General features: G+C 41.6%; 1 protein-coding gene across 4 annotated transcripts in view; it reads right to left on the minus strand.

The window, feature by feature from the left end:
- The window catches only part of pitpnm3 (PITPNM family member 3), a 129,329-nt gene extending 115,254 nt beyond the window's left edge, over positions 1 to 14,075 (minus strand). For 3 of the 4 annotated variants that reach the window (XM_050060258.1, XM_050060236.1, XM_050060250.1), the window contains exons 1-2: positions 13,724 to 14,075; positions 13,378 to 13,597 (exon numbers count right to left, since the gene is read on the minus strand). In XM_050060258.1, the coding sequence (XP_049916215.1) occupies positions 13,378 to 13,402 (25 nt within the window). In that variant the 5' untranslated portion in view covers positions 13,403 to 13,597; positions 13,724 to 14,075. The remainder of the gene's footprint in view (positions 1 to 13,377; positions 13,598 to 13,723) is intronic. The other variant, XM_050060243.1, reaches the window with a different exon arrangement.
- Between the last annotated feature and the right edge of the window lie 1,908 nt (positions 14,076 to 15,983).

Raw genomic sequence — 15,983 nt, forward strand, 5'->3', positions numbered from 1 at the left:
CCGTTAAAGGGGTTTTTTTGGGGAGTTTTTCCTTATCCGCTGCGAGGGTCATAAGGACAGAAGGATGTCGTATGCTGTAAAGCCCTGTGAGGCAAATTGTGATTTGTGATATTGGGCTTTATAAATAAAATTGATTGATTGATTGATTGATCTAGAACCAGTGTTTGGTTTGTCAGTTCTGGGCTACTGTAGAAACACAGTGGTGCAACATGGCGGACTCCGTGGATGAGGACCTCCTCGCTAAGTAGCTAGAAAGGCTCATTCTAAGGGAAGGAAAACACAACAATTCTTAGGCCATGTCCACACAGAGACGAAATTAGGTGTATCCGCAAAGGTTTTTTATCGTATAGACCTTTCGTAAACACGGAACCAGCGTTTTAGGAGCCCAATTACGCCAACTTTTGAAACCAGGTCCCAGAGTGAAAAAATCTGGAGACACCACCTTCACGTTTCCGTATTTACAACACAGTACGCCTCTTTTCTGAAACGATGACGTCATAAGCCCACCTCTCCCTTAACCTGCATGTGCTAGTCAACATTCTCCTGCAGTTTTGTAGTTCTGTAATCAAGTGTGACCCTAAGTAGCAGCTCTACCTCGTTGTCAGTCCATACAAAGTGGGCTCCTCGCAGCTCTACCTCGTTGTCAGTCCATACAAAGTGGGCTCCTCTGGCATTTGTATTTTCCGCCATCTTGTTCTTCGTGTTTGTTAACATCGCACAAGCTTTATGCGCAGCGTTGCAGCGCCACTTACAGGCCTTTCATATATACTACAGCGTTTTCAGTGGCTTCATGTTTACGGACACATATCTTGAGACGATTCCATGTTTATGGAAAACTTCTAAAAAACGAAATCGTTTCCGTCTTCGTGTGGATATGGCCTTATTTTCAGGTAACTATTCACTGAAGATAACATACTGATTATGTACCATTTCTGCCAGTATATCACCTTGAATCCTACACACTTCACTTTTACAGCTCTAGTCTAAAGTACACCTACATTCAGGACTCACCAGGCTTAGTTCTTTGAATAGTTAACATGTAGGTGTGGAGGCTTTTGAGTTGACATTTCAGCTATAAACGACAGAAACGGTAAAAAATACTTTACCAAAACTTCCCCGGTCTTGTATTACAAACACACAGTCCGCACAGCTGCTGTTAGAAGAATCTATGTGTATTACTTTTTAGGTTATTGTATGGAAATCTGTCAGTGTTCTACCATATATTATATTTTCATGGGTAAAGGTGATAAAAGGGTCTCGTCTTGGTTTTCCATTTTTCCAGTCGATATCCATCTATACCTGTGGTGATGATTTGCCGCAGGTGTGTCTGTATTTATGAATGAAAAAGCAAAATTGAGTTTTTTAAAAGTGAATATAAACATCTTTTATCCTATATGACTCATACGATATTTCACAGTGGGAGAAAATCTCCCTCTCTGACTTGGGTTATTCTCCTGAAATAAACCCTATAATTTATTCATCCATATTGGATTTTCCATTGATTCTCCGTGTAATTTGCACAGGACGAGATACATATGATTTACAAGAAATTCAATACAGACATATTAACCTGTAGGGCTGTAATATAAAGGGAAATTTTTCTATTGGAATGCAGCTGTTGAAGACACCGTGAAGTTATGGATTCAGGTTGGTAACTCTGGGAGATGAGTAAGAAATAGCACAACTGCAGCTCCTGAAAAATTTATAATTGAACTCATTCATCTTTCTATCTTCCCTATTACATATATTTGCCTCAACTACTCTGATAAAAATCGTACTAAGGAGATATCTTGGACTGCACATCTGCCTCCAGCTATGAGGAGAATGAGTATTCAAACCACACTTTTATGTATAGTATATGCTAAAGTGTTGAATGCTATGAAGCATTAAAAGCAATGGTATGACAGTGAGCAAACTACACAGGTTAAAAAAGAAAAGAGGGAAAGGTATATAAAAGTGTGTGTTTTAAGAGGTTAAAGGTGTTCCTGTAATGCTTAAGGTTTATAGAGGGGCCGCCGATTGACTTATACTGGGTCTGATCATTTGGGGGTTCATCTTGCAGCTGTCTATAATTGCAGTTGCATTCATCTTGCAGGAAGCTTTCACAGAAGGGTATCATTTCTACAAATCTCACGGGATATATGCATGAGCATTTTCTTTATCTCAAGTGGCGTAAAAATAGTTGTAAGTGTGGTAAATCCTGAAACAAAACGGATTATAAATCCTCTGGAGTGGAAACAATAAAGTCAAGAGCAACTACCTTAAAGATGTACTGAAGCACAGTGTGACATTGGGTCATTCAACAAATAACTGCTGCATCTTCCCAACACTCCACACATTTCTGATGCCAAATCTGTTTTTACTTTGCATTTTGTCACAGTTTGCTTTTATCAATAGACCAAATTTTCCATTTACGACTGAGAAAATCTATTGATCACATGTTCGGCTTCTTTTTAGCAACATCCAAAATTCACAGATTTTGAAACAAATGTGGGGGGAAAAAAACACACTGTGGTTCAGTTCTGGATAGGCTGTTTCTTTGCTTTTCTGTTGCTAGAACCACAGCTTTGGTCCCTGTTTACTTCCTGTCAGCAACTACATTAACAAACATTCCAACAGGAAACCCAATTTATAATTTTCATGCCGTCAGGTTTGAAACTGTGTTTAGGCTCATGAAGATCGACGGGCTTGAATTTTTAAATTGACATGTGATTTATTCAAATGAATTATTCGTGTTTGGTGTGAGGAGACCTGAAGCCAAGCATAAAACCTTTTTTGGCAATATATTAAAATTTCTGGCATTTCCACTCCAGTTTCTCTCTACACAAATTGAAAGTGCTCTAAAAAATGGATGAAAATGCACTAACAGACGTGGCAAATGAGAAAATTAATTTCGAACACTTTCAGAATTCACTGACGAACATGTCATGCCATTAGCAGAGCAACGTCACAGAACACAGAGGGCATATTTTGTTGTTTAACTTTGACGACTTTGTGGTACCGTGATAATAAAATGTTAGAATGTTACAATATTGTGTGGTAATGCAGAGAAGTGGAACACATTTTCAGTATGCTATATGTACCATGTGTTTGGCATACCATGAAATACTATGGGTGCTTTTTCTTCTTACTTTTGGTATGTACTGTAGCGGCCCTTAAAAAGTACGTACTGTTGCATGCAGTATGCACTAAATCAGTATATACTACGTTCTCATAACATTAGGCACTGAACTCTGACCCTCTTGCTGTTTTATCTGATACCTTGGAGATAAACAAACTCCACTCACCAAGTTCTCCAGAGACGGAGATCAACCCAGAGAGATCTGCTGTTGTTACTTTGCAATGTGTGTAGTTTAACTTTAAAGTTATAACTGCACAGATTGTAGATTCTAACATATTATATTTGCAACAGTGAAATTACATCTGCAGTTCTCTGCCATTGTTATTGTCATAGTTTTTTCTGTATTATTGTTTTAATATGTATGATTATTTTGTTTACTTAAACAATCAATATTTCTTGAAAGCGCTGTCATCCAGCATTGAAACTTCTGACAGCTGTCAATCTGCTGTCAAGCCATCATCTGTTTGCGACTCAGTCGATGTGACGTGGCATACACTATGCAGAGGCTTGTGGGTCAGAATAGCCAGAAAAGCATGCTGGCTTGCATTCTGCAAAATCAGATTGGACTGTAGTAGAACATCCTGGTATTTTTGGCACACTGCATTTGACATACTATGTATTCGGACATACTAAATCTTTTTCTGGCATACTATGTAGTATGGTGGTACGGGTATTGGAACACACAGTATATATCAATATCAATCACTAATCACCAAGCTATAATTCTTATCTTGTCCATGTTGTTTTCCAGCCTGCTCGCACCGAAAAAAAAGGACCACATAGGTCTACCGTGCAACCAGCTTATTCCGACCCATACTTAGATTTAATGTAAGGCGTAGCCCTCTAGTGACCGTCGTAATAATTACAAGACCAGAGGAGGAAGTGACATGACATAGCATAAAAAGTGATTAAGTCTGCATAATGTACAATTATTAAAGAAGCCCCTGCAGAGCAGGCAGAGTGGGCAGTGGACAACCTACTGGTGCTTGTATCCCAAAGTTAATACTGACTTTGTTTAGTAACAACGTAGCCTCGTATGCAAGTGCTAAACATCAAAGTTTAGGGAGCAGAACTGCGAGACAGCATTCTGTTTTCTCACCAGCTCATTGCTGTTTTTCTTCCTCTCCAACAAACTGGACTTAACAGGTTAAAGTATGTGAATAAAGGGCAATGGGTTGGCTGTAAAGAAAGCCTAATTACGGAACAACAGATTCATTTCAGCCAGAAAAACAGTTCACTGTTGCCAACTTGGTCCTCCTGCCATCAGATTAATATTCTTGTAATATGTATGCGAGATGAAAGTATTCCAATTTTTTAATGTGAAATTGCTTAAACATGAGCTTGAAAAAGGTACTCATAAGATGCTCTGGGTTTTGGGGATAATGAGCAAGCCCTCAGCCTTGAGAACAACCCCAAAGGAGAAATCTGCCTTTGATCAGTTGCTACCATCCTAAAGGAATTTCTTCTTGCCGGAACCTTATCTCTCATTGCCCTCTCTCCTTTCCAACCCAGATGGTCTGAAAACTCAGTGAGTGCCAATCTCTTCATTTTGTAATTAGCAGCATTTCATATTCAAGGAACTCAAAGCAACTAACAGCACCCAAAAGAGCTTCCAGGTCATAAGCGATGTTGTCACGCAGAGAGAAAGTGGAGGATGATGACGCAAGCCACTTCTGAGTGAATACTGGACAAACCACAACATCAGAATGTGATATCAACCACGTCAAGAGGAAATCCAATAATGTTTTTGTCCTGCGCATGGAATGAGGAGGAAATGAGAAGTGCCTCTACCCCCCCGTTTTTAACATGCAACAGTGCAGGGACCTGACTAGACGTGTACAGAAATCCACAAAGAGAAAATGAAATAGACTCACTTTGATTCTGTGTCTCTTCATGCCACAGTGAACATCCCTTGGTTCCCAGAAGATAAACAATAATGAAATGTCTGCCCGGTCCTCTGTGAGCTGGAAATAGCTATTAATAGCCTGTCCTGTAATTTAATTAAACCTCATTTCAGCACAGAGTCAAAATCAATCCTTACAGCCAATGAGAGACATTGGGAAGATTGATCTCTTCTCAAAAATGTTGGATCGTTCACAGATTCACCTTCCAGACAGTTTCCTCCTGGATGCTATTTATCTGCACTGCAGATCAGTGCTTGCATCTACTGCTAATGGACTGCTGTGCCATTAAAGGTGATAAGCACCGTTACTAAGCCTGCACTTGTGTCTATGCATCAATGGCCACATATAGGACTGTTTGTCCAGCCTGAGGATGACTTCATGTAAAGGGGCTACATTATTAACTCCATGCTCTTATGGTTTTTAATTGGATACGCACTAGGTGAAAAGACAATTACTTCATTACAGCATGCTGATGACGAGATCACAAACTATATATTAGCTGCAGCTGCATCCTAAATATAACCCTACATCACTGAAATATCACTATGAGCTTCTGAGTTTGAAGAAACAAGTTGGCTTGAAAGCTAGAATGGATGGTTTTCCAATAAATTAATAATTTCTCCTTGCCACAAACACCTAAAAACACCAAAGAGCAAAGTAGTCCCTGCACTGTACTGCAGTATCAGGCAACAATAACATAACTCTGACAAAAACATACTGTTTCCTCCAGGGGCGGAACAGGGGGTGGATTCTGGGGCTCAAGCCTAGGGATGCACCGATCCGATATCTGGATCGAATATCGGCCCCGATATCATCAAAATAGATGGATAGGGTATTGGAAAATGCCACCTATACCTGAGGCGATCCTTTCCCTTTAAATCTATTGTGACGCGAGCTACGTCATACATCATGGCCTTTAAATCTANCTCTAGTCTTTTCTGTTCTACATGTAAAGGTATATAGCTTTTTAGGTCAACCATGGTATTGGATCGGTATCGGCTGACACTCAAAGCCACAGCATCGGGATCGGTATCGAAACTGAAAAAGCTGGATCGGTGCATCTCTACTCAAGCCCCAAATGTTTTCTCAAAAGCCCCGAATCTATACTATTCACTACCACAGGGATACTCAATCTACTTTAGCCAAGGGCCACTTTTACAAAATAACAGGAGTCCAGGGGCCAGTTTCTAGGAATTGACAAAATTCAGGGCTAAGCCTGCACCTATCGGGGTTTCGGGAGATCCTCCCCTGGCACTTTTTTCCTTAAACAAGCTCTATCTTGATGCTTTCTGAGGCACTCTGACACCATATTAACATACAAAACACTAAAAAAATCCCAGTGTGGATCAATTTATTTTCATTGTGAACTGGAAAATGGTCGGCGGGCCACCTGTCACCCTACTGAGGACTACATTTGGCCTGCAGGCTGTAAGTTGAGTATCTCTGCTCAAAAGAAATGCATTTGGCATTTTTTGGGATCCTTGATTTGCAGTTTGAGCAGCCCCCAGCAGATTTGTCAGCTAAACATTCATTCTGTGAACTTCACTCTAGAGTATACGCCAACCCTAATTATGTAATGCAACTTAAAAATTGTAACATCAGACAATTTTTGCCTACTTTTAGATGGCAAGAGTGAAACTTAGTCATCCTCAACATTTGTTGTGTTGTTGTTTCAGAATGATGAAGACAGTTGGAGAACAATTACATACAAAAGAGGATGCAGGCTTTATGGGATGATTTTTTTCTTTGGTAACTATCATGTTTTTCCTAAATGATGTGCAGATTTTAGGCCTTCTATTACATAACATGGCTTGGAAAATAGGGCACATACATGGAAAAAAAAGTCTCCCCTGGGAAGCTTGCCCCCAGACCCCCTTGGTTTGGGTTGAGCCCTGAATGTTTACAACATCTGGCTCCACCACTGGTTCACTGAACCTACAGCATGTCAAGCAAGTGTCAAACAGTTGATCTATACAACATATCAAATTAAATGGAAATTAGTATCTGCCTGGAAAAAAACACACTATGGACAGATTGGGCTGTTTTCACTATTTAAGCTTTGATTATTCACCTCCACCAGCTCATAAGCAGAGTAAATATTCCAAGATGTCTGCCAGAGCAAATTGCTTATTTTGATTTTGGTGCTAGGTTGGTGGTGTACAGTGGGTTTATCCCTCTGTCAAACTCTAAAGATTTCTAGTTTACCATTACATAAGGCAAAGAAATGTGGCAAATGTTCACACTTTTGAAGGTGAAACCACCAAATATTTTAGCATTGTTGACAATTTAACTGGATGCTATCTGACAGGTGCTTCCAATCAACCAAGCAGTGTAAATTAGCCACACGCAAAATGGCATAAACCTACTTTAAACATTTACTCCACACTAGAAGATTTTGCTAATAGCATTAAAGAGCCGAGTAAGCTCACATTTAAAAAGCCTATTTAGAGTCTGAGAGCTTCTTCACAGTCAGATATATAAAGTGATTCACTAACGGTGAGATAGAAAAGGCTGTTTGTGCCTTTCACTCTGTATTCAGACACCAGTGTGACGTCAAGACATTTGGCCGTGACAAACAACAAGACTTGTGCCCTGCTCCAGGTGAGACGGTCCCCTGCCATCGCCTTGTCTCCGACCTCAAATAGCAGTGCGCCAGCTGCTGCGTGCTCTGTGAAGAGCTGCTCCCCGACAGGCCCAGTGTGCTTCCCCATGACAAGTACCTATTAAATTTAAATTAGTACTGTTTTGTAAGATCAAATAAAATAACAGAGGTCATGGGCTGAATGCATTAGCCCACACCTCTGTAGAATTCAGAGAACATTGTGGTGCTGCTTGTTGAGCAGGCTGTCTGGGGACCATTTGCCAGGATGACGACCCAACACACACCAACCGTCCAGGTATAATAAAGTATGTAAAGTATTAATCATGTCTCAAACTATGTGATAGGAACTAGGTTTGGGCAATCACTGACAGCATCAAATGAAACTATTTGTGAAGTGCCAGTAGTGTATTTTAAGAAGCAAAACATCAGATTCAACATACGAATACTGCCAAATAATTTCACTGTTCACCTTTACAGAGAGACGGCAGCAGAGAGAAAAGGAGAGAGGCTGTTCATCAGCATCCTTCAGCTCTATTTTTAGCTTGACGCTGAATCTCAGCAAAGCAGCAGGTAGGCTACCCATTTATTTTATTTGGACAGCAAATGAAAAAAACACCCCTTAGTCCAGACTGATCCAATTTCATCAAATACGGGGAATACAAAATGCTCAGAGGTGTTATACCTCACACTGAGTACTAGAATGGTTCATGGAGTCTGAGGGAGGACATAGTAATAGTTAGACTCTGAGAGTGAGTGCTGTCTTTTAATGAGATCCTGTACTGTCTGATTTGTATTGTCATGTGTTGCTATTGTTATGTTATGTGGTTGTGGACTGCTTGGCTTATCGTGGCTGCAAGCCTCATTTCCCCCAGTGGGACAAAAAAGCTGGACCGAACTGAACTGAGGATGATGAGGATGACTGAGGGTCATTAGGAAAGCAAAAGTTCTTAAAGACATTTGGCAGCACAAGACCTGTTTGGCTTCAAGCCACAGGTCATGCAGTGTGGTGAAAGGAGCCTGAAGGAGAGAGAAACAGCTGTGTAACTAAAGAGACTATGGTTAGAACTCCCGTACCAGCAGGTTAAATCGTGGGCACCACCTGCTCAGTGCCAATGAAAAGACTGAGATGTTCACAGTGTCAAAACAATTTAAAATACTGTCCAGATACTGGCACTAGATGAAACGTTGAGGGATCACCTAAGTGACGACAATTCATCATAAGGGGGACGTGACTGTGTGCACCGAATTTAATGGCAATCCATCTGTCAAGACATTTCATTCCACAAATATCAACCTCATGATGACGCAAGAGGGAAAGTCGGGGGCACACCACAGTGATTAAAGGGACAGTTCACTCCCAAAATCAAAAATACATTCTTTCCTCTTTCCTGTAGTGCTATTTATCAATCTAGGTTGTTCTGGTGTGAGTTGCAGTGTATCACTGTGCAGAGAGAAGCGTGCATCTATGGCAAGCTCACCTGGCACCACTGAGCCCGCTAATGTTACTGTTCATCTGAGGAGGACACCACTGATGTTTACATCTTGCAGTGTCACAAGCATGAGCCTCTAATCCATGAGTAGATGCACTCTTCCTTCCGCACAGTGACACAGTTGGCGGGTGTAGTTGGGTAGAAAGAAAATAGTTCCTATATGAAACTGCACACAACAAGGTCTGTGCATTTTCTTGAGTAACGACGTCATGATTTCTGGTAAGAGACTTTGCTGTTCAATTTTGCAAATGTGATTTTTGGAGCTTTAAGCATCACAAGCTGAGTCCAATTTAGTTCCATTATATTGGAGAGAAGGCAGATATCTCTACAGTTGATATCTCCAATACTCAGCAACTCACACCAAAAGAATCTAGATTGATAAATACCACTACAGATAAGGAGAAATATAACTATAATTGATTTTTGGATGACCTCTCCCTTTAAGATACATCTTCATTCTTGACTTCATACTGATCCATTGAGAGATTTCACAGTATAAAGTAAAGCATTGACCTAGAGGTAGATGATAATTAAGGGCTCAAGAAAGTTATTAGGATTCATCATCTGGGGACCATGAATGTCTGTACATGGCAATCATCCAATAACTGGTGGACCAACCAAAGGACTGACCAACACTGCCATCCCTGCAGCCATGCCGCTAACATGACTAAAACAATTGCCAACGTTTGAGTCACACCTGCTTTATTTTGAGGACTGAAGCTTTACTCAGCACAGCCCTCATAATTCCTAAGTCATTATTAGTCTATTATCTTTCAGTATTTGGATGATTAAAACTGGTGCTCTTTTCTGTTTTAATAGGCAGTCAATGAATCTGGGCACAATGCCTTTGTTTCTGCAGAAGCTGTGAAAAGGCACTGCAAACTGTAAAGCCTAAATAGTCCATAAATGTTGGTTGCCATACTTTACAGCACGCCTGTATTATCCTTGCCTTTTATTTTACTGCCCCTAACCTTGATAACAGTGTGGATTTAACTCTCAAGTGAGCCAAGAGAGAAAATTTAAATTAGAATTAAGAAGTGTAAAATCCCTTGCAGCCCTCTTGTAATTGAAAATGACAAAGATAAGATCTGCGTTTGTAAGTGAAAGTCATGAAATTAAAAAAGTCTGCCCTGTCCACATTAGCTAGACTTTGAAGAACAATGTTTCCATGAGAACTGCTCCACTTTACAAGTCATACCGTGAACTGAGGTCAAGCAATATTTAATGAAAACAGATACACTGCATGCTTGAGAGATAAATGCACTACCAGTAAACCCACACAGTGCACATTGCTTTCAATCTGTCACCAGCCTGCTGGAGCATCACAGGGTTCACATGATTTTATAGAGCCGGGTGAAATAATGTGAGGCCTCGCAGTGTAGTTTCCATTAGCGAGTGAATTTTACGGTGAGACCTCATGCAATATAATTAAGATTAACTGGAGAAGACATCCAGCTGCAGCTGGTGAGAAAAAATAAACTTTTCCATGCATTTAAAGAATCTAATTTGTCTTGTGAGATTGTCTTCTAAAAATAGTGCTATTTGCTTGATCTCTAGAGTTGAACAAACTCTTCGTGACCTTGGAGGCTGCAGCCGACATAATTATGTACCAAAAAGTGGTACACAAAAAATGAACATGCAAACAAACTCTTTATAAGCTGTGATCCAAACACATGTACCTCAGTTTGTGAATGAAAATGATCTTCAATATCTTATGTTTGTATTTATTCCCTTTCATATTTGTAGGTTGTGCCTAGATGTCTAGTGTTGTTTGTGCCTAAATCTAACCAGACCTCAACCACAGCGTTGTCACATCATAAAACTGCGAGACAAGACTATTTCCAAGCAGCTTGCAAGTTTCACAAATCTAGGGCAACCATCTAGCCATGACCATGTTTGTATCCGAGCTGGGCCTTTTATTAACCCTTTTATAGGCTTATGACTCATACTGAATCTGCTGTGCTGCCAGTCTTTGTTCAAATCATTGCAAATGTTTCTTAGAAAGAAAAGTGTTTCACTTGCGTTTTAAAAAAAAAAAGATCAAAATCAATACAGCAGAATCAGAGATATCAAAATTTATAAAACACACATTCTTCTTCCTTGTCCAAACCTGGTGCCTACATTACCCACAATGCAATAAAAGCACCAACAGTCCAGTCAGAAATTTGCGTGTTACGCTCGTAGTGGTTATGTAGCCTTGAGTTGCTAGCGACAACAAGAGATGAGGAGTGGGCTTCAGAGGTCTGGTAAGCTCACTTCCTCCTAACTCCATATCTTCAGCCCTGACCAAAGCTGACTCAAGTGACATCACTCAAGGCAATTTAGCAGATCTCACACAGCTCCCTCTGAAACCACAAAGTTCTTCCCACAACTTTTTCACATGCTCCTGTATTAGGTTAAAGCAACTCCTGATTTCAGCCTGGCACTTGATTCAAATCAGCTTGTTGTCTTCAGTGAAATATCTTATTCCTGTTATTTCAGAGACTTTCCACTTTGTATGTCACTGCAACCTCGTACCCAGTGAAGATGTTACTTTAAATCTCAGGCTGCAATTAAAGCCCAAACCACACTGAATAAAATCCCCTCTCTATTGTGACACATTATGCCACTACTGAGACTATAATGATGTGATATTTTATTGATCCCTGCAGGGAAATTCTCTTTCTGCTCTCGCCTCGCAGAAAAGGTCAGAGCACAAACGCCACATAGCCTACTGAACAGCAAGCAACAAGCTTGAAGAGATTCACCGACTTGCTCAGAGGCTCTTCAGCAGGGCAGAGATGCATGACAACACAAGGAAATAAACCCTGGACCTCCGGCTGAAGAAGCGCCTCACCGGTCACAATGCCACCCTGCTGCCCCTAGCATGATTATTGGATTTTACATTAACTTGACACTGGAGCCTGTGAGAATTTAGGTCCATCAGTAAAAAAAAAAAAAAAACAGTCTAAAAATAAATATAAAGGCAATAAAAATAAAGAAACAGGGCTTTCAGCAGTCTCGTAGGCTGTAGAAACTGTGAAAATTGCCATGATGCTGGTGCATAGAAAAGATAATGTGCAATCCAAACAATTGTGGATGGATTACTGAGCGAGCCTGCTGGGCACAGGGGCCCCAAAGTGTCGGGGGGGCTCCTTGGCCTTCACTTGCAGAATGTCACTCAAATGAACACGTACTGACCAGGAAGAGACTCAAAATGACCACAAAGAGATGCAAAGGAACCCACACAACTACAAAAAGACACAAAACAGCCTCAAGTAAACACAAAATTACCCCAAAGACACACGAAAAAGATGCACAATGACTACAAAGAGCCACAAAACCACTGCAAAGTCTGTGTGTCTTGCTCCTATGCAGGAGAGGAGGTGGGGCCCTTTCATTTCTGTGCCCAGGGGCCAAATGTCTCATAATCCACCCATGCAAACAATATGAAGAAAAAAAAAAACACTATCCACTGTCCAGCCAAAGAAAGGAAAGCACTGCATTTTTTGGCCAATTTTTTTTTTTTTAAAATGCCACAATGCAAACAGGTGCCATTTTCGAGCGGCAAAATAATCTCTCCAATGTGCAACAATAAACCTTTTATGCTACAGAAATGTCACTACCCCGGAGGCGTGCTGATGCCATCCTGTCAACACAGACTGCCCCACATACCTCATATCCAATTTAACAATCAAATGAGCCATGGAAAACAGCCTGCTATTATTAGCAACACTCTGAACTCCCAGGTATTATTCTTTTCTATAACTTCTACTGGTTTAACCTTGTCCAGGCTATCTGGAATAAAGAATAGAGTACAGTGTCCTGCATCAGATTCTGTGAGTTGTAAGTTCTTTTTTTAAATGCATGCTCACATCTTGAATTTTAATTGCTGTTGCCAAAAATAGTATCATCCCCATATTTAGAGCGTCACACATACAGTAGTTGGAAGCAGAAACAGGTGACCACAGGTCTGTCTGCAGGTCACTAACAGTTCACCTCTCCACATTTGATTTTTCTATTTAGGCTATTTGACCCCTGCAGCGTCACACTATCTGACAGGTCACACCAGACAGACTGAATCACAGACAAATATAAGGACACACCGGGCTGCAAAGGTCTCTTTGGCACGCAGTGGTCCGTTTGAGACCGTCGCACATTCCTACAGATTACCTCCATCCATGCAGCAGCAGGCGGCTGTGCGCGCCAACATCCAGCAGCCAGCACGAGACGCGGGTGTCTACCTGTTAGCACGAGACCATGCCTGTGGTGTCCCCTTACCTTTGCCTCTCGTCTCCTTTGACATAGTGTCCTCTCCCGTGTGTCTCCGTGTCTGCGGTCACTCGGTAAAGCCGTCACGTTATTCTGCGCGGCAACGTGTCGTCGGATAGTTAATTAAACAGCGGCTCTTCCACCGTCCCTCTCCAGCCTGCTGCACCTTGACGCCTGCCAGACTGAAGCAGGCACGGGAAGCTACAGCTGCCGTGTCGGTCTCCTCTCACTGTGTGGAGAGAGAGAGGGGGGGGGGGGCAAAAATAAATAAATAAATAAAAAATCTGCAGCTGTGTTCTCATTCACCTGTGTCAGGTCCCCTCAGAGCACCGACCCGCCCATGCCGCATACATACTTTGGGTATTTGTTGTGTCTGTGCAGACTTGGCTCACATGTCATGCCCACCCAGCTCTCTCTCTGCCCTCTCTCCTCTCCGCCGCTAACATCAGCCAGAGGTCCTCCGAACAAGACTTGGTCTGCAGCTCGACTGCCTCCAGCGGTGCGCGCACGTCCGCGGCTGCGGCTGCTGAAGGGCGTCCGTCCTCTCCTCCGTCACCGTTATGCGAGTTTCCAAAATGCCCAAGAAGAAGTATCCCATGAAGAAAAGCAAAAAAATAGCTCCTCCGCTGACTTCATGCATCAAAACCACAGCAAAAGCTTTAATGTGGAAGCTGTTGTCATCGGCACGACTCATTTATTTAGCCTAAATCCATCGGATCTATCACAGCAGTATGAGTCATGCAGAGAAATATTACAGAATATTAAATATAAAGTGAGTAAAAGTCGGAATGTGGCACAAGTAGCCCATGCTGTATCTCCTCCCAAGGGTGTGGCTGTTATGTGTACTAAGCCAATTAAAAGAAGATGGGGTGTGAAGATGACAAGCGGAAGGAATATTACAGGAATAACACAGAACATCAAATATAGAGGAGGCTTAAATTGTTTTGAGAGTCACATAAAGCTGTTAAGCCATTGTGTATTTCCAAAGGCGACGGTTTCGTTCCAACATTGGAGGGGACACATTAAGTAGTAATAATTTTCTGCATTCTGGTGACTTTAATGTGCTGCTTTGTGCATTTTCTGCATCAATTTATGGTGCAAATGTCTTTCATTTTGTCAGAGTAAAAGTCATTGTGTGTGTAATGTGTTCTAACTACTGAAGAGGGCATGTCCCCCGCGTCCCCCCCCAAAATCTATGCCTGTGTTTCTTCCCTTCTGTGAGGTGGAGGATGAAGAGAAGGTGAAGTTTAAGGATGAGGAGCAGAAGCAACATCAGTGTAGGAATATTACAGGAATAACACAGAACATTAAATATAGAGGAGGTTAAAATTATTTTGAGTGCCACATCAAGCTTTTATGCCATTGTATATTTCCAAAAGGGAAGGATCGTTACGCCATTGGAGGGGATACATGTGAAGTAGAGGGTTTCGGGGTCCTCTGACTGAATATTTTGAGCGCCAGATACTTAATTTCCTGCATTCTAGTGAATTTGTATGCACTGCTTTGTGCATTCAATATCAATTTCTAGTGCAAATGTCTGTAATTTGTCAAAATAAAGTCCTCTGTGTGTGTCTGTATCTAAATATGCTCTAAATATTGTCCCCGTGCCCCCCTGAAATCTACGCCTATGTATCTTCCCCTCTGTGAGGTGTGCCTGCACATATCTAAAAGAGGATGAAGAGAAGGTGAGGTTTAAGGATGAAGAGCAGAAGGACACTAAATCACTGCAAACTATGATGAAGGGGGATTGAGAACCAACACAGCGGTCAGTCATCCATCACTGCAGCAGCAGGTGCCACCCAGGTCACGTAGGGGCAGCCACCCGGGCAGGAGAGAAAATCAAGAAGTGCCTCAAAATAAAACCAAACCTATCAAAATAAAGCGCCCTGCACAGGCACTAAGTCTGATTTCTTTTCTCCTCTTTTTGCTCTCTAGGGATAAAAAAAGTAATGAAGCATATGAATCATGTTCCCTCAGCTTTAAATCCTTTAAATCCAGTTGTGAGATCTGGTCTAATCTGACGGATGCTTTACCTAATGGGTGCCTCTAATTCATTTTAAGCTTATCTTGACCTGCACTACTGTAATACTTGACCTGAATTGCTGCAAAAAAGGTTTTCTCACAGAGCGCTGGTGGCACACGTCACACTATGTAGTGGGTGAAGCTGTTATGATGTAACACCTGCTGCATTCATCCCTCCTCCGACTACACACAAGGTCACACAGAAGAATGGTCTGGTGGTGGTGTTATTTGGCAGCCACGTCCACACAAATGCATATTGATAGAGGAAAACGCCTGTGGCCAAACCACCACCCTGGAATCTGAGAGCCACACACACCACATTACCAAACTCTACTAGGATACATACATGCAGCCAGTTTATCATGAAAGCCAATGGCAATAGGCAATACATTTCTGGCCCTGAACACTCAGCTGAGATCGCACCAAGAAAAAGTAATAGGAAAAAGCCTCAAGGCCAGGAAGCCAGCAAGACAGATAGCACTGATTACACCAAATGGCTGCACTGACAGGATTCAAGTGAAAAAACTAAAAGGCTAACTGAATTAAGTGAATTTCTTTTGTAAGAAGAATTCCCTCCACGCCACTGAGGACAT

Source organism: Epinephelus moara, chromosome 2 (genome assembly GCF_006386435.1).
Source record: "Epinephelus moara isolate mb chromosome 2, YSFRI_EMoa_1.0, whole genome shotgun sequence".
NCBI lineage: Eukaryota > Metazoa > Chordata > Actinopteri > Perciformes > Serranidae > Epinephelus > Epinephelus moara.